Source organism: Grammomys surdaster, unplaced genomic scaffold (assembly GCF_004785775.1).
Source record: "Grammomys surdaster isolate TR1022 unplaced genomic scaffold, NIH_TR_1.0 125807, whole genome shotgun sequence".
Classification (NCBI taxonomy): Eukaryota; Metazoa; Chordata; class Mammalia; order Rodentia; family Muridae; genus Grammomys; species Grammomys surdaster.
Genome location: NW_021620638.1, coordinates 2,358,583 through 2,383,394, shown reverse-complemented (window position 1 = coordinate 2,383,394; position 24,812 = coordinate 2,358,583). Strand labels below are relative to the sequence as shown.

Below are 24,812 nucleotides of genomic sequence, written 5' to 3'. Positions count from 1 at the left end.
AAATCCAGATGATGGGATCAAAGCACCTTGTCATGATGCTATACAAATTATGTCAAATAAACTCTTGAGCTTTTGAAACAAACAAACAAACAAATGAACAAACAAACAACCCAAGTACTCAATTTTGGCATCTTAAGTAATAACTGAGGGCTGCACAAGAACAGAGGAAATGGTGCCTTCAGTTAGGTTTTTCTCACTGATCAAGAGTTGACTCTTCCTGGAGGGTCTCATGTATCATTGTAGTCACCTAAGTCTGGTGGAGAACCAGAGCTCAGCACTCATGCACACATAGGGCTAAATAGCCCAGACTACCTAAAGTCAAACAATAATTTTTTTGTCTAATAAATAGATATTAGTTTGGGCATATTTTCTGCTTTTGTTACCAGTTTCTCATTGCTAAAAGGGAAAAAATCTCTATTTCTAAAACTCTAAAACTCCACAGCTGTCTTCTGGAGTTGTTGGGAAATAGCAGGACTGTGATATTTGGAACAATTCTGGTAATAAAGGAACAACCCAGTAATGTCAGATTTTGTAATTATATTGCCATATTAATGGCTTCTATTGAGGACCTTGTTGAGTCATGAATTGAAATTTGTTTCCCCCAAATCCATACGTGGCTATTAACCTTCAGGATCTAGGGATGTGCCTGTATTTTGGGTTGATATATTTACAGTTGTTGATTAGGTTAAATGAGGTCATGTGGGTGAGTCCTAAACCAATATCGTCAGGGGTATTAAGACAAGAGGCAGGGACTGCAGGGGTACATGCATATGGCAAGGATGCCCTAAGAGTGACTTTTTCTAAGCCAATGAGAGACCAAACATGATAGTTTGGGTTCCCTGCATCCTGATCTTGAGACCTGTGGGGAACTATATTTCTGTTGGTTAGGACCCCATGCTATGGTATTTTAAAGAGAAACCCTGGGAAAATAGTTCACAATTCAGACTTTTCAAGTGACAGCTCCAAGAACATTTCAGATATTCTGTTGTGACTGGAGTAATGACAATCTAGGCACTTTCCTCCTCCTCATTAATGCAATTTCTTACCTAGACTCAGCAGTTGCTTTTATACAGCTTTCAAGTCTGTCAATTTAGTCATGAAAGAATATGATAGGTAGAGCTGCCATTCATGTACACAGTAAAGGTCACTGAACAGGAAGTAAGGTGAGCTACTGCTGGGTGGAGCTCCTGCTGAGTTTCCTTTATTCACCCACTCCTTTCCTGATCTATTCAATATTGTGCTCTAGGTATGTAAGAAGTGATGCAAAGATGTTTAAATGATGCCCTAGTGCACCTTACAAGACAAATCTCCCACTCTCTCTCCCCCAAACGTGTGTGTGCATACCAAACCAAGGTTCATAACTTATAAACGCAGTGACCTAAGGGCAGCTGGTCATAGCTTGCAGCTTATTTCAGTGGCAGCTGTGATGACTTCATTGGTTTGCTTTTATGCAAGTTCTTAATACACATGCTTATAGACTCAAGTTAATTGGTCTAATGAAAATTAATGGAGAAATCATACAAATGATTCCTAATTAATTTTCTATGTTTTGCCAAAAATACAGAAAGTGTTTAATTTTACCTCTGATTTATGTATTCTTTAAGTTCATGACTAGTGAAACAAGAAATTAGGCCATAAATAATAGATATAGTTACAAAAGCAAGATATTTTCTTTGCTGTCTCTTTCTATTCCATCTGGCATCCCCATAGATCCATAACTATGATTTCCAATACCAGTCATTCTGGCTTCTTGTCTTCCTTCTATACTCTGCATTAATATTAGTATTTACCAAAAGAATATGTACACCATTAGAAAAACTTTTATAAAAATATAACTGGGTTCTGTTTTTGAAATTATTATGTGAACTTCACATATGACCATGAGATCCATGTCACTCCTAGCCCTCTCATTTGTCATTCCTCCAGTGTCCCATACCTCCCTTCTAAATTAATATCTCTTCTTTAATTATTATTGTTACCTGTATAAGCAGATATTCATATGTACCTGACACTGAATCATTTTAACCTTGCTCAAGTATGTGTGTGAAGGGATGACCAGTTTGGATTGAACAACCTGTGCGGGAGCTTGTCCCTGAAGGAAACTGATTCTGCCTCTCACAATAGCCATGACTAAATGCAGAACATGGTTATTATTATTATTATTATTATTATTATTATTATTTATTATATTTATGTTTTGTGTACATGGGTATTTTGCTTGTATGAATGCTTATGTATATCTTATGTACCTGATGTCTGCAGAGTCCAAAAGAGGATGCCAGATCTTCTGGAACTGTCGCTACAGAGAATTGTCAGCTGCTATTTAGGTGATGTGAATCAAAACTGGGTCCTCTGGACATGCAGCTATTAGTCTTAACCACTGAGCTCTCTCTCAAGCCTTAGACTATGGTTTTTAATGATGGCTTCTGCTGCTCTATAGTGCTCAGTGTGAGGTGTGAGAAATGGATCAGAGTTGTATCCTCTCTTTTACAATGTTTTTACAATGTTTGCAATGTTATGATAAAGTGTAGCAGCACCCAAACTTAACTTATGGAAGACTCCATTTCTAGCTTCCTAAAGGTGCTTGCAATTTTCAGCAGCGTAGATTGTTTCATCACATGTGGATTCAGATATCATGACTTGTTAACCTCCGATTAGATAAGCTACTGATTATGGCCTCATGAAGTCTCAATTCCTTGATAATGTAATATCATTTAATTATGTGTAAAAAATGATACACACTTGTTATTAACATTGCTTTTATTATCGAGTTAACTTTCCTGAACTCTTATAAATCATACCCAGTTCTAATTTTGATGTATGACTTCAACCATTTTCAGGAGAGAAATGTCAGAAAAGGCCAAAAATAATAAGCTTAATGATGTGAATTCATATTGGCTCATCCTGCATGAGACAGTGGAATTTAATCATCTGAAAGTACATTTTGAAGTTTTGTCTTCTGAGGTCCAGGTTTCGTGTATCTGTTATTACTGTGGGCTTCAAACAAAGGCCCTTCTCTAAATGTAAGTTTACAGATGCTTAATTAGAGAGGTGACTTAATGACCTGATTTTCTCTATGTGTAGTATATATGAGAATTTGTAAACATCACAAATAGTTTCAACTTCCCTCCATAATGTTTTGGGCACTCTGTCTAAATGAGATAAAAACAAGCTAATAAAATTGTCCTTTGTTGATTCCTGGGATATTTACTAGGATTAAGTTCTCGGGCATTTTAAATTCTTCAATGTTAGTTTTCAAATGTTATTTATTATTCCTTAATGGAGACTTAGTTCTAAAGCCAAAGGCCTAGAAGTCTGTCAAAGTGTATGGCAGCTCCTCTTATCCTCTCACTTCATAGAAAGCCCACCTGTCACTGCCAGCTTACCTCATGGCAATTTCCCCCAATGTCATTGATTCCTGCTTATTTGGTACTTCATAGACATTGTCTTTTAATGTTTCAGTAGCTTTACCACTGCTTGTTAGGTACTTCATAGATGACTACTTCATAGACAGTGCTTCCTGGGCAGTGGTAGCTGTCCAAGGTTCTGAAAACTCTTACAGATGAAACTGTTTTGAAGACTGGGTTGTTTGGGTACCACTCACTTCACACAATGGTGCACTCTCTGATGGATTATTAATGCAAATTATTAATGAGCTTTTGTTACTCTGGACTAACATGTTGAACAGCAACTTGAAAACACAATAAGATAAGCATGAAATGTGACTTCTTTGTACCAATGAAGATCTTTGAAATATCTATTGCTAATGTGCAGTGTTTCTCTATTAATTTGATTATTAACTTCAACCTGATCCTTAGGGGCTGTGTTGATGAAAGCTGTGCACAGTAGAAAGAACAGGATGCCATAAGTCTCAGCAAGGCAGAGATCTTTTGATTCATATGTACTTTGTGTATGCCTGCTAATATTTGCAACCTCTATTATGAAATCTTCAAATGTTTTCCAAGAGATCTGAGGAGAAGACAACTTGAGGGAGTGCTTTCTTCTTCCCTGTGCTGGGAGAGTGTGAACCCCATGAGGAGAGTGAATGAAAAAGTTTTAATGTAGAAGAAAAAGGACTGTAATTCCCTTAGGCTGTGTGTGTGTGGGAAAGTGCAAGCTGGGGGACCAGCTGGCCTTGAGAAATAGCAGGCAGCTACTGACAAACTGATAAATTATTCAACTGAAAGAAGAAAAGAACTTTGGACCAATATTGGAACTGTGCTGCAATAGTAGGGTGTTTGGCAGGATAAGGGACTTTGTAGGTAACAAATCCTTCTCGGTCTTTTCTGAAGAATAGTTTTTGCTAAGAAATACATATGAGTTAATTATAATAGATTTCTTTGCTCTCCTGTTTCCATGACCCCTGAAGAGATTGTGATCAAAAGACAAAAATAATAACAATGCTGTTTGTTAGTTAGGAAAAGTAAAGGCATATAATACCACAGGTGTGAGGATTTAAATATATTTTCTACACACATAGAATACAAAATTCATGATTGAGTTCAGTAATAGTTCTAAGAGGAATTCAGTCTGGCTTCAGAGTCAGTGAAATCTGAGTAGTGGGATAAGATTTTTTTCAACTTAAATTGAAGAGGGTTTGTATTGAGGTCTGAGTTCTGTGGAGATACAGCAGTAGCATTGAAGAAAGTGGAGAAATCATTAGAAATAAATGAGATAAACATACTCCAGAAAACTACAGTACATTGGAAACAAATCAAGAGAAAGTATTCTCCAGAAAATAAGTGTTGCTGTGTTACAGGGAAAATGTATGTGGGCAAGGGGAGTGCAGAGAAAGAGAGTGAGGAAGGCAAGCTATTGACCAGACAACGATAGAACAGGAAAGGACCACAGAAAAGGGGCTATGCCTCTCTGTGCCTTTGTATTATAAGCTACCAACAACCAAGCCTTAGAAACATCAGACAGTTCTGCTAGATCACACACATAAGCAGTGACAGGGATCCTGGCATATGTTACAGATGAATATGAAGTGAGCATGCATACATATATTAAGACTTTATTACAACCATCTATGGTTCACCCACAATGATGGAGGGAAATTTCAACATGCAAAAGAAGCTTCCCGATCACATACTGGAGGTGAAGAAGTTTCCTGCAAAGTCTTTTACATTTTGGAATCAGGTAGAATTTTATATGGAGCTCAATGGGGTTGTTACTGTAAGATTTACATGCCCTTGTGGGGGAAATTAAACATTTTAATAACCGAGAAAGAAGAAAGTCATTTAAATTAGTTCCATTTTCTGCTTAAATTGAACTCATCTATTTAAGCTAGTATTGTACAGCCTGAACTTTCCCTCACTGTTACATTAAAAAATAATCTCTTCTTAGAATCTCATTTCATTAAAAAAATTATTGTTTCTTGTTGGCAAGATGAATCCAGTGTATGGAGTTGAACATGAATAATTTAATTTCTTTCTTGTTTTCGAAGGAAAGACAGTGGCTTGGTTGTGGACTTTATCTGGCACACTTTGTGCTATGAATGCTTGAGAGGCAAATGAGCTCTCCTGCTATGGCACTCATGCTATTTCCTGATGAGGTGAACCATCTCGATAGCTGATGGCCACCCATTTTCACAGCTGACTCTGCATACTATTTGCATGAGATGCTGAGAGCAAAGCATCTTTCTTGGTGTAAAGTGAGGCTTCCCTTATTTATCTCTGTGACCCTGGGCTGTTACAAAGAACCAGGAACAGCAAGGCCAGGCTCTAAAAGCCAGAGGTATCGTGAGGGTCTGGCCTAAGGGCTTAACATGTTTTCTTCTGTGTGTGCTCTGACAACAGCCCAGATTCTCCACTTTGCTGGTTTGTTACATGTGACATTGATGAACCCAAAACTTACTAAACTGCACCTTTTAGAACTTTCAGCTTCAGACTGTTTGGGGGTTACATCTTTCCAGAGAATAGACTGTCTGCACTCAGATTTGGTTCTCTAAATCTAATCTCTAGGATTAGGGATTCAAAACTTGGCTTCTCTATAAGGACAATCCCATCTCCTTCTGTTGTTGAAGAGGCCATTAACTTCTAACCATCTGCTTTGTTCTTAACATGTCCAGTTCATTTTCTTTTCTGGATTTCTGCAAATTCCAGCATTGCTTTTCTACTTAGCAGATCTACTGGTTCTTTTGTTTTTGTATCTCTGCCTTAACTACCGGTCAGCCATCTCAGTGTTCTCTGTGACTCATTTAATTGGGCAGTTTGGCCTGTATTTTGCTGAGGTCACACTATACTCATGGCTTTCTACAGAAATGGTTCTAACTTTGGAAAATGCAAAAATTAGCTGTATTGCATGTTCTTCTCTCTCTGGGAGCCAGGACAAGCAAGCAGCCCTCTTACCCCTGCCTGATGTGCTACACTGTGGATCTCAAAGCAAAGACATGTGAAGGCTGAATGACGGCTCCCATATTAGTGCTTCACGGCCCTTCTACTCACATTCCATGGCCCAAGACAATTTCTATAAGCAAGTCTGGTGCTTTAAACTGTGTCTTAGTCAGGGTTTCTATTCCTTCACATCATGACCAAGAAGCAAGTTGGGAAGGAAAGGGTTTACTCAGCTTACACTCCCACACTGCTGTTCATCACCAAAGGAAGTCAGGACTGGAGCTCAAGCAGGTCAGGAAGCAGGAGCTGATGCAGAGGCCATGGAGGGATGTTACTTACTGGCTTGCTTCCCCTGGCTTGCTCAGCTTGCTTTCTCATAGAACCCAAGACTACCAACCCAGGGATGGTACCATCTACAAGGTGCCCTCCCTCCTTGATCATTAATTGAGGAAATGCCTTACAGCTGGATCTCATGGAGGCATTTTCTCAACTGAAGCTCCTTTCTCTGTGATAACTCCAGCTTGTTTCAAGCTGACACAAAACCAGTGAGTACAAGCTGGAAGTCCTGTCCTATCAAAATAATTATGAGAGATTGACAAAAATATAATCGTCCAAATATATATTTTGTATCTTTTATATATAACACTTTCTTTTCTGAGGGGATACAGACCAAATTTTCTGAAGCTACAAATTATATCAAATCTGTACATATTGTTTTTCCCATAATGCATACCTGTAATCTACATGTTTATAGATGAGACATGGTAGAAGATTGGCAACAATAATTTTTCATGGTTTCTAAGGTCATGTAACTTCATCAGACTTCTTTTCTTCTTTTTTTTTTGTTCAGACCTCTCACTTTTTCACTCTGTGTAAGAACTTACAGATTCTCTCTGGCATATCTAAACCACCACGATGAGTACTCCCTCTCTCAGGGCCCATTATAAGATAACATTTTTTAAAACACAAGGATAGTGAGGAAAGGGTCTGAAGCATATACAATATGGATGCCTTCTTCAAACGTAGGGTTTATGTTACTGTAAGGGAGAGATCAGGGCATGAATCACCACAGCACACAAATTAAAATTTAGGATTTTTTTGGGATTTTCCACTAAGTGCTTTTGGACCAGGGTTGACTGTGAGTTGTGGCCTCTGTAGAAAGTGAAGGGGTAATACGACAGGGAATTATTTACTGTATTTAGATTTAGATTTTAGTGGGAAAAGGCTTTTTTTTTTAAATTTTGCCTTAGCAGTCCTGAGGACAGTGGCGTCTCTGGAAGCTCTCCACTGTCCACCTTACCTCAGATGTATATCGTGAGAATCCCCTCTCTTGAGCTTCTTTGTAAAATGCTATTCTAGGTTTGTACAGTTTTCCTTCACTGTTGTTCTAAATGACTCATCAAGTCAAGAGAACCCTAGAATGTTTATTTTACACCATGCCAATATACTAAGTGGGCAGCCACTTATTTAAAACTTGACTCGTTTTCCCATCCTGAATGGAACTACTCTGATTGAAATGTAAGTGTCCAAGTAAATACAATAACCTTCAGTCCTTATCTGATGTTAACAGTATACAAAGTTGCAAAACTCATCTGAGATTAATTCAAATATACACTTTCCCTTTGTGCTACATAGCCTTAACAGAAACAATATCACTCTCTCTGTACTCCATTGCTACTCTGTTAAGATGTACTTTGAGTCCAATATGCTCCTCAAGTAAATTATTTTTGTCTGTTTCTTTGTATTGACCACTGTGTATTTAAAAATAATTTATATGTTTTTATGATTTTTATAGTTCTATGTCTCTGATTTTAAATGGGTGTTTAGGGCTAAATGTCATTTGTGTATGATATACATATTTTGCCTAGATACTCTAGGCTTTGTGTTGGATAATGCCTTATAATCATATGCATAATCATTGGATTAATTTGTTAAGCAAATATGACTGCTAGACTTGTTCCCTTTAAGCACAAGGTGAAAAGGTTCATTTTTGCAAGTTTGTAGCATTATCACAAGACTAAAATATGTGTAGAGCACTGTGCTTCAGCATTTGCCTTCCAAAGTCACCAGACTGACCTACAACAGCCAGCAGCATGATAAACAGAGGTGATGAAATCTGTATCATTATTCCCAGGTATCTAAATTAAAAGGAGCTGTGACTTGTAAGTACACAGAAGTTTGCCTGCCGGACCCCATTTTCTACTCTTAGCAAAATCTTATTTGTCTTTTTTCTTCTGACTAGCACCTTTATAAGTACCGAGATGGACGGGCATATTATCTTGTTCAGATTGTGCTTGCATATTTATATTTTTTTCAATAATAAGGTTCTGGCAGTCATCACTAATCTTATTGCTTCTTAAATATTTGTATGCAAAATATAGAAAAGATGTTTAGCATCTCTGTACTTGTGTGTTTTTCAGGCAGAGGGTACCAGACTTCAGCGAGAACTCCGAGGATATTTAGCAGCAATCAAAGGTAATGTGTTTGTGTGTTGTTTACTGCCTGCTTCCAAGCACAAGTTGTTCTTGGAATTTGTAGGAGACAGGAGTGAGTGTTAATGAGGACGCCACTTGGCTTTATGGCAAGTAGGGTACTTGAACACAGGTGTTTTATTCCACCCACCTCCAATTTCCATTGAAATGATAATCAGAATATACAAGGACAAATATACATCTACCCTTCTGCTACAAACTAAGAATAAATACCACCCACATGCCAGAAATTTCTAGGAAGGCTTGTTAGACAGAGTGTGTTGGAGACTTTACTGAAGCAAAGCTGCAGCTGGCTTCCCTTCTGAGGGAGTTAGGTCCCAAGAATACAATACTCACAGACCCACTAAAGATCTCTCAATATGGGGAGAAAGAAGTTCCAATAGAAGCAGGTGGAGGTTGGGCAGGGAACACAGGCCTGTGGCTTGCAAAGAACCAAACCAAACCAAACCAAACCACTACCAACAAAACACCCTTCCTCTTCCCTAACACTGTTTATAAAGTCCTGCTAATACACTAGATTGTTTCCTGGATGGGAACAGCTAGGCCTCTGTGTTGGTCTCTGATCTTTGTAATGCAAGCTAAGGGGCTAGTGGAAGGGGAAGAGAGAGGAATGGGTGGTGAGATGTGCTCAGCTAAGCTGCTCCCCTCAGCTAAGCTGCTCTCCTCAGCTAAGCTGCTATCCATCGATCACCAGTCCTTCTCTGAGTCAGAGCCAAGAGCACCAGAAGATGTGATACTCCATACATTAGACCTCAGGAAGTGTGGAGTCAGGATGAAGCATCTTATAAGGAAGGAGTGTTAGAGAAACTCTCCAAACACTGAAGGCCCAACTTTACATTTCACTACTACCTAATTCAGTAGTGAATGACCAGTTAAATATGAACATGCAATAAGTACCAAAATTAGATTAAAACACAAAGTAGTTAGTCCTCATGTTTTGGGTGAATGAGGTCTCTAGAAGATACCCCAAAAGATATAAACCAAGAACTAGAGATTTGATTATGTAAGTCAATGTGTATTTAAAATTACCATACTTTTGACAATGCATTCAATGCAATTGAACTAAGATATAAAGGACCTAGTAATTAAACTAAGTAGAGAAAGGTTTATTTTTTTAATGACAAAATATCTGAGAAAAAAATTAGCAAGAGAAAAGTTAAACTGGGAAGCTGAGGCAGCAAGATCATAAGGTCAAAGCTACTCTGATCAACTTAGTGAAAGAGTCTGGAAATGAAAATGTAAACAGGTGTTAAGGGTGACATAGTTTGGTGGTGGAACAGTTACTTGTGTAGTTGACCACCCATTCCTACATCCAGTCCCCAACACTGCAAAATCAGAAAGTAAAAAAGAACTTCTGAGGGCTGTGACATGAAACTCCCATCTTCAAGACTCACCTAAGAATGCTTAAGGTGACAATGATACAGGGTTCTCCTTCTAAATAAATGTGTATAAGTTGGTCTCTTTTATCTCATTAATATAGAGAATGCTGCAGGAAAAGACTGGCATAATTCTTTTCTTTAGTATGATATAGAACGGAAGCCCCTTAAGTGAGGCATTAGTTCTAGTGAGGAAACTGGGTGATCCATGAAAGCAGCACCTGCCTCCTTCTGATGGCCACATCTCTCTGAAGGAGAGTGGTAATTAGAGCTTGCCCTTTCTTGGTTTCTGCTGATTGGATGTTATTAACTAGTTATGTTCCACAAACAGTGTTCTGTGTTGAAGTTATCTTGGCTAAAGATGGATGAATGTTTAAGGAGATGCCTGGTTAGCTTCTCAGATTGCTTCTCAGAGCTGCCTATGATACTGTGTCGTGCAGAGATTATGTAGTGTAGGCAGGATATCCCAGGTGGCTTTTCTTGTCAGTATTATGAATCAGTCATGTTCATCCGAAAACATTTTGGATTGGGAAACACACTTAAACACGAGTCACATGCATGCATTACATAGGTCACAACTGGCCTTTGTGAAGACATTTCCCTTGAGGTCAATTTCTGTTTACACAGAGAAGGCTGGCAAATTGATAGTATTGCAGTGCATACAACCTCACCACAGGATTTCAGCAGCACAAAGAAATGAGATCAGCCCCAGAGGCTCCTGGGAGCTGAGATGTTTGGGAGAGGCAGTGAGCTGCTGTCTGCATTCACAAACACTATGGTGAAACTAGTGCCCTAGCCCTGGTTCTTACCCTCTTTCTGTCCTCTCTCCTGTGGCATTGACTGAACCTCAGGTATAGAAATTGTGTTGTAGATGTGCCAGTTGGAGTTTGTTTTCCTGTGGCCACTTCCTTTCTGCATTTTGACCATCTTTGATCTCTGTAGCAGTCTCTGTCTACTGAATAAAATAAGCTTCTTTGATGAGTGATAACTCACTATGGGTATAAGGATAAGTCTTTAGAATATACTTAGAAACCATACTGATTTAGAAACTTGGCAGTTTTAGGTTTTCCATCCACTAGGATCTGTTACTACTCCAACCACTGGTAGCTTGTTAGGTTTATAGTCCCAAGCATGAATTCTTTCCCGTGGAGCAGCCTTAAGTCCAATTAGATAGCAGTTGATAGACTCTAAGGTAAAAAATGCTACTATTGGTTTCCTGGGGATACCTTTTTCTTTAATAATTTATTTATTTTTTCTCAAATCATAATTCATTCACACAGGGGTTATAAACACAGAAAGGCAGGACGTGGGGAAGGAGATGACACTGGAGTGTGAGTGTTCAGAAGGACTACAGATATCTTTCAGAACTGGGTATCGGCTGGGTGAAGGTTCAGGGGACAGGTCACTATGACTCTGCCTATGACTCACTTATCCTTATCTAAGTTGGTATTGTCTGCCAAGGCTACCTATTCACAAGGTCTCTTACTACTCAGGCTGGTAAATTTCCACAAAAGCTGCCTGTTTACAATAGCTTGTAGCCATCTATTTCAATGTTTTCCCACAGAGACCCAAGACTTTGTGTTAGTATACATGTATGACAGGCCTATTGCTGATTTTAGGCCTATGGCTGATTTTAGGCCTTCAGTGTATAATCAGGGCTGCCCCTGACATCTCCTCCCTTCTCTAAGTATAGAAGAGCTTTGGTGATTCTAATTTTGTGAAGGCGGGGATAGAGGCCTGACCTCCAGTACTTCAAGGGGACCTTGTAATGGCTCCGGTCCCCCTGTCGTTGTTTCCTGGGGATATCTTATCTTGCTTGTTATCACTGGGGTTTGTAGTCTTTACATTTCGTAGGACTATTGATTGTTTTTCTCCCTTGGCTGCTTGAATGGCATTTCTAATACTGTGAGAGCTAGTTACTTCTCAGGGAGGAGGCTCCCAGGTCAGCTCTAGCTTGATTCCTCCAAGTCCAGTGTCTGGAGTGTGTGGTGTGTCTTGAAAAATACAATTTTGCCTTCAAGTTCTGGAAGGAAACCAATGAAACTGGCAGCAGCCTGAATTGTTTTAAGAGTTCTGAACACTCCTGACCAACAATAGAAAGGGGGATTTCTTCTCCTGGGCCTGGACTTTAGTGTACATAGTCTGTGGCTCTTGCAGGGAGCACTGCTACCCAATGTAGTGTGACTCCAGTGACAACATTTTACGGGATTATAAGAGTGATTGCTTATTGTTCTGTATAAGCTATGTTATTTTTAACTAAAACATTTGCCTCAAGGCTACAAAAGCAAGGAATACTCATATGGAGTACAGCATCGACCATTAGTCTTAGAAGATAAACATAAGCTCATAAAGTTGGCTTCAAATGGAAATCTATTTTACTAAATGCCTTGGAGTAAGCCCAACATTTTGTATAGAGGCTCTTATCTAATAGAAACTGAATATTCCTCCTATATATGATACTCTGTAGTTGATATACAAGCTTATAAATTACTAATCTTATGTCATGCATTAGATATTAACTGCCAGCAGTAGCTTTCAGCATGGATTCTGTTCTAAGGTTAAAAAATTCCTTTGTAGGGAAACTGGACTTTAGATTTTTGCTCTTTTATGTTGTATTCTGTCATCAGAGTAAGTTCTTTGTTTTACTTTGGTTTTGTGCTTTTAGGTAATTTATAAAGATAGAAACTGAATTTGCTCATCTGGAGTCTGGGAAGTTCAAGATGCAGAGTCCTACATCTGGAAAGCTTCTCTGCCACACCACAGCATAACCATTCCCCGGGCAAGGGAGAGAGAAGTGAGGAGCTCATTTTCTAAGGCCTCTGTGCTCTTGGAAATGAGTCTACTTGCTCAAGAGTATCATTAATCCATTCTTGAGGGCGTTCTGACAGTCTCTGCTTTAAGACATTGCTTCCTAACACTGCTGTACTGAGAATTAAGTTTCTTAAACGTTGAGAGACACATTCAAATAGAAATATTTCCCAGCTGTTAAAATCCTCCATAGTCTTTGAGCACTTTAAAAGGAAGGCTAGCCCCTCTCCACTTAGGTCTCATTCTACCTGCTACCTATGGAGTTGACTTCTTGGAACATATTTCTATGTTACAATGGCTTCTTTCGAAATTCTCTGGGTATATACACTGTAATGGACAGTCACTAATAGAAACATGACTGTAATAAAGCATCAATGAGTAAAGTCTTACATAATTTTGTTTGAGGCCAGTTTCTTTTTTCACCACAAATGTCATTTCACTGACAGTGGTATCCCATAACTTGTCTAGAACCTGTTTTCTTATCTATTTATAATTTTTATCAGACCCAGACAAAGACTTAAAGAAAATACTGGGAGCCCTTGTCATCGGGATTATAGAAATACAATTAACATTTGTTTGTTACAAAACGGAGGAGTATGTTTCTTGGTGCAAGTTTGCATATAGACAGGTCAGGGCGATAATTTTATCAGCATTAGCTGCACCATCAAAGCTCATCAGAGCAGCATTCTTTAAATTCATAATCTCACTATGCAAAGTTAAAACATCTGGAGAAGTGTTAGAATTATGCCAAATACCCTACAAGTGTCTTTAAACTTTTTCTTAATTATAATAACTATCATTGTAAATATTAGGAGTAACACAACTTCACTGGTATTTGGCATGACACTCAAGATGGCTCCTTACTGTTAAACTCTGAATCTCCTTCCAATAATTTGAATAGGATAAAAGGCATCAATCCAATGTTCCAAATGCCTATCTAAATCCTCTTGTATACTGAACAATATTTATTAGGTCCCCTTTAACAGGCGACTAGATCACACTGTTTTTGTAGTTCTTAGACAATGGCACTTGATGTTTTCTGAGACCCAGTGTTTTGCTACCATTGTGTAAGAAACTGAAAAGATATACCATGAGAGTGAATGTAAGTCTCAGAGCTTCTCAAGGAAAGATGTAAGTGTGCCATCACAGTAGTTTCTGTGTCACTTAGCAAAGTGGGGGAGAAGAGAGCAATGCCTCCCTGTTCTATGTAGCCACAACTGTTTTTCTCCAATGCCAGGTATGCAGGAGGCCTCAATGAAGCTCACTGAATCACTACATGAAGTCTATGAACCAGATTGGTATGGACGGGAAGATGTAAAGATGGTTGGTGAGGTAAGAGCTGGATGACAACTTCTAGCAGTCCCTAAGTGGCTTCCAGAACACTTCTACTGCTCAGCCAACATTCCACTTCACCACCTCAGAGCATGAATCACAAACCAAGATGCAAACCAAGATAAGATACTAAAAAGCATCCTGGAGTTCTACTGCCTAAGCCAACCACAACTTATAGGGTGAGGGAAGGTGATTCTAAAACATTTGAAGTTTGGGTTAAAGATTGCTTTTATTCAAAATAACAATGGCTCTTTTCTCTTACATACCATAGATTGTAACCACTCAGTCCCCCAAGAGGGACCAGGAGTACGCCCATGGCCTGTTCCATTCCTCAGTCTGAACAGTTCAGCCCCAGTCAGACTCTGGGCAGGGGTTTTCTGTTGCAAAAAAAATTTACAAAAGCGATAAAATAAAAGTGATTTTCATTTGGGAGGTGAAGAGTGAGTTACCAGCAAGGAATTGGGCCTTGGGCCCACACCATTTCTGTTGTAGTTTGGGGTGGTGCTAACCTGTGTGGTGTGAACCAAGGCACTGCCCCTACCATCACCACAGTAAAGCATCAAGACTCAATGCCCTCCCTTACCCCTAGCCAACCTGGGTAGGTGGATGTGGAGCCTCAGTTTGCTGGGTGTTTATATATAGAATGTAGGTTGATTTTTATTTTACATGCCTTTGAGTTACTGTTGGAAGACTAATCATAAGAAGTTTCTAAACCAAAAAAAAAAATGTTGTAAAAGGACAATAAATGATAAATGTTGGGTCAAAATGGGAAAAAAAAAGCTGGTTGATAGACATCCATAACTGACATGCCAGTCAACACACTAACACAATTAGAAAGTGTATAATCAATGCAACTTACAAGAAATACTGTAGAAAAACAAAAGTAATTTTAACTTGACAAAAGAGCCTTACCACATGAACTAACACTTGTTTGAAATCCAGATCCTGTCTCAACTTTATCTCTTGCTAACATAACATCATAGAGAACTGCAGCTAACTTCCAAATATGTCTCTGAAAATGTCCAGAAACAGCCTTCCAAATGAAGACTGTTATTTTTAATATTGGATTGATTTCTAGACCACTTCAAGATTTAATCTGAATAATTTGTCACATTTAAGAAAAGTACAAGAGTCATAATAACTTTTCTTTTTGATTCTGTGTCTGACAAGATCTAAAAACTTGAGGCAAGGCAGCTTGTCCCATTTGGGATATAGGAAAGCAAAGGTGGGTCAGGAACATATGTCCAATACAGCTTCCCAGTCACCATTGTCAGGGCACTCAGCAAGCTCACAAGTTAGCATCATTCTTTGTACCAGCATTAGCATATCTCACAAATCACTCTGGCAGCCACCATGCTCCTTCAGCATCCTGCAGAAAAAAATACAAACATGCCCTCTTCCCCATATTAGATACCTGATTGGGATCATGCCATATGCCAGTAAGTGGATCCTTCCTATTCACCTAGGCATAAGTATGCCTAATTGTAGGATGCCATAACACTCAGCAGAAAGTTCCTTGACATCCAAATTTTTAAAAAATTTAAAATAAAAAGAGCATGTTTAAAAGAAATTTGTGGTGTATGGGGATATACCACCCCCTGTTTTATTTTATGAAGATATTGCTTAAAAGTTCCATGGGCCCCTTCACAATACCTTGTCCTTGATGATTATAAGGAATTCCAGTAATATGCGTAATATTAAATTGTTGACAAAAAGTCTGAAATGCTTGACTGCAGTATCCAGTTCCATTATCTGTCATTATTATTATTATTATTATTATTATTATTGGATATTTTATTTATTTATCTTTCAGAGGTTATCCCCTTTTTTCCATTCCCCCTTTAACTCCTTATCCCATCCCCCCTCCTCCTACTTCCATGAGGGTGTGCCCCCACCCATTCACCCATTTCCACCTCCCGGCCCTCGAATTTCCCCATACTGGAGCATCCAGCCTTCCTGGGACCAAGGCCCTCCTCTCCCACTGATGCTTGACAAGGGCATTCTCAATTACATATACAACTGTAGCCATAGGCCCCTCCATGTGTGTTCTCAGGCTGGCGGTTTAGACCCTAGGAGCTCTGGTTGCTTGTTATTGTTGCTTGCCTCATGGGACTGCCATCCCCTTCAGCTGGAAAGGCTCTTATTAGATATATTCTAGCTTCCAAAATCTTTCACGATGTGGATTTGGCAAAGCTGTTCCCACATACCATTTTTAAATGCAGTTACCAAGTATTTTTGTCATCTTACACTTTTCTTGTATGAAAACATCATATTTAAACATGTTGTTGTCTTACTTTGTACATTTCTGACTAATCATGTATTCTCAAAAGTTATCACAAGCAAAGAAAATTTAAAGAATAATGGAAAGTTGAACTGTTATCCTTACAACATTACATGGTTCCATTTTGTCCATGGCAAAAGGTACTATTGACCTTGACTTTTTAATGACATGGCTGCTATGTTACATTAGTCCCTGAGGATTCCAGAACATTTCAACTCTCAGTTCCAGCTTCAAACATTATCCTTTGGACAATTGAGAAACTGATCATTGCATATTCAGAGTGTCTACTCACAACAAATGAAGAGACTTTTTAATTTGATGAATTTAAATTATTTTGTTTACCACGATTCTTAAATTGAGCATTATAATAACTAGGGTTTAGTTTTTGAAGGGCAAAAAAGGAAACAAAATGTAACAAAACTTCTCTTTTGGGAAATGCTATCAGGTAGCCTAAACTGGGCACAGACCTACTGTCCAGCTAAGGCTGGCCTTGATCTTCTTGGGTCTATTTCCCAATTGCAGAGATTATAGATATGGATCACTGTCTCTACCTTTAAATTGGTTTTGTACTGCTTCACTTTTTAAACAAAATCAAGATTTATCAGTCACTTAAAGAAATTTGTAAGTGACAGCCCAAGTATGACATGATGACATGGCAAACTGACAAATACCAGAGACTTTAAAAAAAATCTACTCTATGTCTCATAGTTGATAAGAGCCTCTCAGTATAATAGAATTTTCTTTTCATTCTTGAAATGATATTTAAGCTGTGTTTTGTTGTTTGTTTCTCTCTGGGATGACTCTAATTTCATCAATTGTTGCAGTTAAGTTAGCTGTCTCACAGGAGTTTTTCTCAATCTTTTTACACCAACGCCCATCTACTGTGACTTGGGAGCCTGTTAAAGCCTCTGCATTCCTCAGTATATCAGAATCATCGATGTACTTAAACAAGCCAAGCTTCTTGCTTGTACTGTTAACTAGAACACTAACCAAATTGCCTTGATGTTTTATTGAATCCTAATTAGACCATATCATCTCTTCTAATATCTCAGGAAATATCTCTTATAATGGGTGATGATTTTAGATATTTTATCAGTTCAGTGAAATGTATCTGGGATTATGGAGTCACTGTCTTCTCTTTTAGAAGTGTGATGTGCTGTGGGAAGACTTCCATCAAAAACTAGTGGATGGGTCCTTGCTGACACTGGACACCTACCTGGGCCAGTTTCCTGACATAAAGGTATTTTATTCTCTGTGTGTGAAGGAAATAATTGAATGGTCTCATGCAGTTATTAAAATCAGGGCAACAGAGGGGAATTAAAAGTTCTCAAGTTGAAATGAAAGACGTTTATAACTTTTCATTTATTTAAGCTTGGATTTTTAATCTATTACAGTGAAATAAAATCCAGCTTCAGAAATCAAATTGTCCCTCTTGGTGCACATTTCAATGCTTCTTTCCATACCAAAGTCTTTTTAAACCTGTAGATATGAAATCAGAAATCAAATACCTAAAATATATTCAAACCTTTTTATCTTTAGTATGAGGTGATTTTTGTTAGAATAAATGAAAGTCACAGGGAGTGGAGAAACTGAACTGTGAATTCGAGGAGAAATCTGATATTTCACTGTTTACTGTTAGTTTCACATTTGGTCACAGTGCATCTGGGCATTTTGCTGTCCTTAAAATTTTCAGATTAAAATCAAAATATGAGCCTTTTTGGATGTGAAAGAATTATGTTTAAAACAATAGCTTTGAATCTTACCTCCCCTGCAATGGTAAATAGTGAATGGTTGAATGTTGTAGATCTGGAACTGTCACTGTAGCTAAAGCTGGGTTTGAACAAACACCTGGATGCAACAGATGTGCAGCAGTAGCCCTTTTGCTTCTGTGCTCAAAACAGAGTCAGGTTATGTTGACCTACTAGCAGGGTGAGGAGGTTATGAACCAGCATCAGTGGGCATCTGGGACATCTCCTTGCACAAATCCACTATGGCCTGGCCTTCTGTGTAGTCATGAACAAATACCAAGAAACTTCCTATAGGAAATGCACTGGCTTTGGTTGCACAGTGAAATGAGATGGTTTTACCACATCAACACTCGAGGGAGGGCTAGATTTGCTGCTCCCACAGACTATGAATAAGGAGCACTTGGGGATTTCTGGACTACTGGGCAAGAACTTAAGTGGATCTCTCTAAATATATTCCTCTTGGTGGCCACATGTCAGCAAAACAAATCTGAATGATGGATTCCCCTTGTTAACACAAGCACTAGAGATTTCTTCCCTGTGTTCTCATTTTTTAGAGTCTCTGTGTAGGTGTCTGTGCATTACACAGAACAGAAACCTGACTATCAGCAAACATTAGAGACTAGGTTGCAATTCTACTAGAATTTACTAGGTTCTCATAATTTAGAATAAGGAATTAGATGAGCGATGAAGGATAGTCAAAGAAACAGACTGTGTATTAATAAACAGAGGCTCAGTGTTGATGGATTCAGGCAGGCTGGGAACTTACTGTGCACAGTAACGTGCCTGCTCTATTCTAATGTGCTTGCTTTATTTCGTGTCACCCTTGGTTCTGGAGTGGTTCTTATCCCCATTCTCATTGGTTTCTGATGTGCTCCTCTTGATGGTCTCCTCCTGGGCTGAGCCTAATAGTCATCCAGTCAGTTTTACAGAAACCTTTCAGTCTTTCTGTAGTACAGCCCACTTCCTGTTCTTTTAAAAACAAACAAAGAAACAAACAAACAAAACCCTTGCCAATGAACAAGAATACTATACCTGAAATTAACCAGACCCAAAGTCTATACAACTTAATAAACTTAATTTACACTTAAAATTGGCATTCATTCTAATGGAAGCAGTGAAGCTTCACATTAGATTTTATGCTTTTATGACTGAATATATTTTGTGTACTTATCAAAATCCATCTGCTCTGTGCAATCTCCAAATGTCTAGAGAGAGCTGGACCTCTTCAGTGCTGAGACTAAAGCCACTGCCACAGGCAGACTCTCTAAAACCAGACCATTACACACTTTTTGAACTTTTTCTTTCTGAAGGAGAAGGAGTCTGGACATTTAAAAAGCCTTGTTTGTAATCAGCTTAGAGGGACAGTGATGGTGACTAATTCTGTTGTAGATTCAAGTGTCATCCAGGATCTCACTGGCTTCTTAGTGTGTTGAATATTTAGTGCCCCAATACTCTTTTAAGACTGAGGAGACTAGGGATACCATGCCAGAGTTCATTACCAGAAGGTCTGAGTCTCTAGTCAGGTAAGAGCTGGGAGTCAGGACATGGCAGCCCCATACCCTGGGCTATCAGGCAATAGAACTATGTCAAGTGGCTGCAGGCTTGTAGAGTGTCTCCCAACCACGGATTTGCATTGCACTTGCTTGTGGGTTCCGGGTTCGGAGGGTGTCTCAAGATGATCTCCCGGCTCGGGACAGAGTGAGAGCAGGGAGGGTCTGCTACCATCTCTGTCGCTGCCTCTACCGGAGTCTCCACTGTCCGTTGGTCTCCGCCCGGCCTGATGTGAGAGGTCTGGGCCAAAGGGTACAGAGTGCGAGCAGGGAGGAGAGATTGCCTGCCCCCACTGCTGCCTCTGCTCGAGTCTACGCTGTTGCTGCTCGGTCACTCCCAGGTGCTGCACCTGTCTCTCTGTGCTGAGCTGGCCTGGACTGGGCGGATAGGAACCCAGCTAGCTGGCAAGGAAGCAGCTTGGTGCCCTAGGAAGGTTCTGGGAGAGCAGATCTCTCCCCAAGTGTTACAGCTCTTGAGACAGAAACTCTCAGACACTAGGATGATTCTGGAACACACACACCTTTACTTCTCCTGAATAGAGCCCTTATATATAGTTTCAGGGTGGGTTAGGGTCTGGCAGCAAATAACGCCAATTGGCTTGGTCAAAGAGCTTGGAGATACCTCATCTACATGTGGGAGAGCCTGAGGCACTGTACCTTGTTACTGATGGTCATAGACCTCTCTTTGGGAGGGGCTGTGGAGGACCGAAGCTGAATGAAAAGAACCAGGGCCTGGGGGCAGAGCCGAACACCTGCTGTCCTGAGAAAGGTCCGGGGTTCAAGACTTGCTCAACCAGGCACTCAGCTGCTTCTCCCAGCTCATCACCCCACAATTGCTGCTTATGCAGAAGCCTTTCAACTAATTTCTGTCATTCACAAGAGAATTGATTTGTAGTTTAAATCAGTGTATCCAGGAGAGAAACAGAAGCCAGGCTTCATTCCTCCATCTTCTGATGTTACCTCTATTGCATGAGAGTTTAATCTCCCTAAGTTCATGATCTGAAAGTCAGAAGAGAATAAAACAATAGTATAGTTTTACCTGAAAACTTAAGTCAACTTGCAACTTGACTAATTCTGTTGTGTTTTCATAGTGTGACTTAAGTATGTAAGGTTGGGATTAACTAGATAAATAGACAACTGAAAGGCACCTGAATTTTAGAAGAAAAAAATGAGTGCTATATTACTGAGAGGCAGTTATTTTATTGTTCATGTTTCCTAAATGTATATTATTACAAAGCAAAGATGTCTAGAATTATAGGGTTGAAACAAAATCATAATCGATTGTACTGGTTGTTCATTTCAGTTTATTTGCAGTCAACATGATGTAATATTCAGTAGAACTTTTACCAAGGAGCGTCTTTCTTGAGGTACATAGTTTTGAATTCACACACAAGGGTGACCCTCCATGTGCAGCATGTGTAGGTATTTGGTGATAATTGGATTAAGGGCTTCCCCATGCTCCTCTGACTTTAAGAGCATGTTAAGGTTTTACATGTGTCATCTGAAGAGGCTGAATCAATCTCTCCTCTCCTTTTTCCTTTACTCTTAAGCTACATTGACAAAATTGTCATCCAAAGCAGAGGATTGAAAAGCTGTGCAACATGACAAATAATTAAGGAAATATCATGGGCATCTCAGGACAGAGACAACTTGAAGAGTGAAGAATAGCTATATTGAAGTTTTATATGTATTCAATGAGTCCAATTTAGAAGTTGGAGTAGACTCTCTATGGTCATAAAATGGTGAATATGTAATGAAGGGGGTTTTGATGGAAAGTAGTAGCACTATGAGTAAGATGAACTGAGTAAACAATTTTCAAAGCATGGGCCAAAATAGACTTCCTTGATTCCCATTAAAATCAACAGACTGCATGCATTTAAAACCTCAGGCAAATTCCCAAGCATTTCCGATAGCCTGTCACAGAAGGCTATGAAGTACCATTCATGAGGTTGATGCTTGACATTTGAGCTGTGACTGGCAGTGCAGTCCATGTTATGATTCCCATTGTGTAGTGCTGACATCTAAAATCAATATTATAATAAAAACCCACAGATCATCACCCTAGGCGGGCTTACAGCTGTGAAAAATTATTATAAAACATAGTTTAGATTCTAAGTTGGCACCCATGCATGAATAATTAAGCATGTATTTACTTCACTGGGCCCAAATGAATTCCAAACTGGGATTGTCAGAGAATTTTTAAAAATGTAATGAATTATTTTCTAAACTACAGAAATGTAAGGTAGAGAGGAATTATTTAAGTTTAGTATTGGGTACCTAATTAGAATTTTTGTTGTATGAAAAAGTTAATCTGAGTTAACTCTGTTCTTATAAATCTTTGGGTATCTATCTATCTATCTATCTATCTATCTATCTATCTATCTATCTATTGCTCCAAACTTCCAAAATGTCATATAGGAAAGTAAGTTCGATTGATTTGTTTTATAGCACAAAACTATCAGTGTCAAGTGAAGGACAGATCCTAAAATATTTACTTCTACCCTAAAATATTTACTTCTATCCTAAATAAACTACCTTCTGTGAGGGTCTTGCCAATTTCACAGTGAAATGCTTCACAAGGTTCACCTCACTTCCTTTTCCAACAAAAACCAGATTACCACTGTACTCTTCCACCTCATCCCGAATCATGGTACTAACTGAATTTCAGCTCTTTCCAAAGACCAATGCTATCCTCTAAAGCTAATGATTTGCTATTTGGGAGATATTAAATATGTCCCTGGGGCAGAGGCACATCCGTACAGAAGAGCTCTGAGGTGCTGAGTGCTACACAAGCTTCTGTCCCTTAGAAACAGTCAGGTGCTTGTTAAAAATAATGAGCTTTATCACTTTTCTGACAAAAAAGGTCTGCGAGTCTTGCAGAAGGGATTCATTCTCTCCTGCCTAGGCTAGCTCAGTGACCAGCATAAAGCTACGCTGGGTGTGTCTTGAAGCATTTCATGGGCATATGGAAATGGTAGTGACAGAAAATTATCATTGGAATGAATATAAAGATTGGAAGCTGCTCAGTTTGGATAACCTTCTGAATTTACCTGTCATAAGTGTCCACAGGCTGTGGAGAAGTTATGTTGAATAATTAGCAGAGTCCGTGGAGGCATTGGAAGGGGCATTATTAACAGAGGTCTAGGAGCCAGGCAGGGTTGACAGGAAGTTAGACAGGAGAACACTCAGAAGGAGGCTGCCTCTGGCAGGTGCTCACCATACCCTCCACTCCTGAGAGTCAGCTGTCATCTTTAGCATAGCTTCTCTCACCTCATCAACTCCTGCTTCCTGTTAGGGTCACACATGATAAACAGTTCTAGGCAAAATCCAGCTCTTTCTGAGTAAAATTGGAATATCCCTTACCATATCTGTACTGTAGGACGCTGAGCAGACTCAATGGGTGGCTATTTTGTTATGTAAAAACACAAATATCTTATTAATATTGTTTTCCTTCTTATTAGTATATCCAATTTAAGAGGTCTTTCTTAAATGAAATGGTGTTTATTATTAGACCAGCAAAGTGCAACTAGAAAGTTGCAGAGACATAAAACACATGGCTATCAAACCTTTTCTCGGGCTAATTAACTCTGAATCTGAATTTATATCTGAAACTTCAGCGTATTTTACCCTATTTGTTTATTGATTCCAACTCTTTGACTAAGCATTTTAGTGATCACCATTCACTTATACACATACATTTTCCGCTGTCATATTTAGCTGCATCCAATTCAAACCACTTCCTACATCATCTACAAACCTTGTGATGCACTCTAGTTCTCTTGCCTTCCCTTTATGCTACTATTTACCTAGACTTACCTTCATATGTGTTGCAAGCTTCATAATACATTGCTTCTGTTTTTTGTCTGTTTTGTTTTTGTTCTTAATGGCTAGTAATGTTTTCATGAAATGAAAAGTAAAGGAAGGCAATTGCATATATTAGCCTTGATTTTTGTCCTTTATAGTAATTACTGCTTCATGCAGTTCCTTTTAAAAGTATTATGTTGGCAAGTATTATGTTTTTGTTTGACTGAAAATATTTCTTTCACCTTCATTTCTAGGAGTTATTTTTATTGGGTGGAATCTGACTTGGAGATGTTTTACTTCTTTTAAGTACTTTACAGTTAATCCATTGTTTTGTACCTTGTTTGGTTATTAAGGTTTAGCCCACTGTGGTTCTTATGGTTGTACTATACTTACACTCTTTTAAAATCACTTCTTATGTCAGCATATAAAACAGTGGGTTATAATCTCTCATTTTCAATATGTATTGGTGTACTTAGCTCATGTTCCCTTCATTCATCCTCCTTTGTTTTTTGCTATTAGCGATCTTAAGACCTGACTCTGACAGGTCTAGGTGTCCACAAGTCAGTACATTTCCCTTCTAGGTTTATGAGTTTCTTAAATCTGTACTTTGGTCACTGAGCACTTAGGTTCACAAACTCGATGCTCAGATTCCCTGTGTTTTCAAAGAAACAAGGAAGTAGAAGATGATAAAAGAAAGTGGATTTATGAACAGTTTGTACATCACTGTAAAGAGGAGACAGGCTTCAGTCTTTCCTGAGGTAGTGGTAAAACCTAGAATATAAGACACAAAAGCCAGGAAGTATGTATAAGTTGGTTTAACTGTAGGGTGGAGTGCTGGAGCTGTGTGAAATCCCTTCCCATAAGGCCAGTTTCTCCTTTGGCTAGGGCTGTAGCTGTCCCTCCCCATGTGTTAAATTTAGGTTAAATGTTAATTCTTTTGGGTCCTTTGTCTCAATAGTTTGACCTCTGAAGGGGTGGGACTCAAATTTTAGGGTATCACTTTACCTGTCAGAGCTTCAGCATAGAATCATGGTAATAGTCTCTCTCTCTCTCTCTCTCTCTCTCTCTCTCTCTCTCTCTCTCTCT

At 39.0% G+C, this 24,812-nt stretch overlaps 1 protein-coding gene across 1 annotated transcript in view; it reads left to right on the top strand.

Annotated features, from left to right (window-relative positions):
• Amph (amphiphysin) overlaps positions 1 to 24,812 on the top strand; it is a 200,526-nt gene that overhangs the window by 109,593 nt on the left and 66,121 nt on the right. Inside the window, exons 3-5 of the mRNA XM_028789250.1 lie at positions 8,756 to 8,810; positions 14,249 to 14,343; positions 17,769 to 17,864. Coding sequence (XP_028645083.1) covers positions 8,756 to 8,810; positions 14,249 to 14,343; positions 17,769 to 17,864 — 246 coding nt within the window. The remainder of the gene's footprint in view (positions 1 to 8,755; positions 8,811 to 14,248; positions 14,344 to 17,768; positions 17,865 to 24,812) is intronic.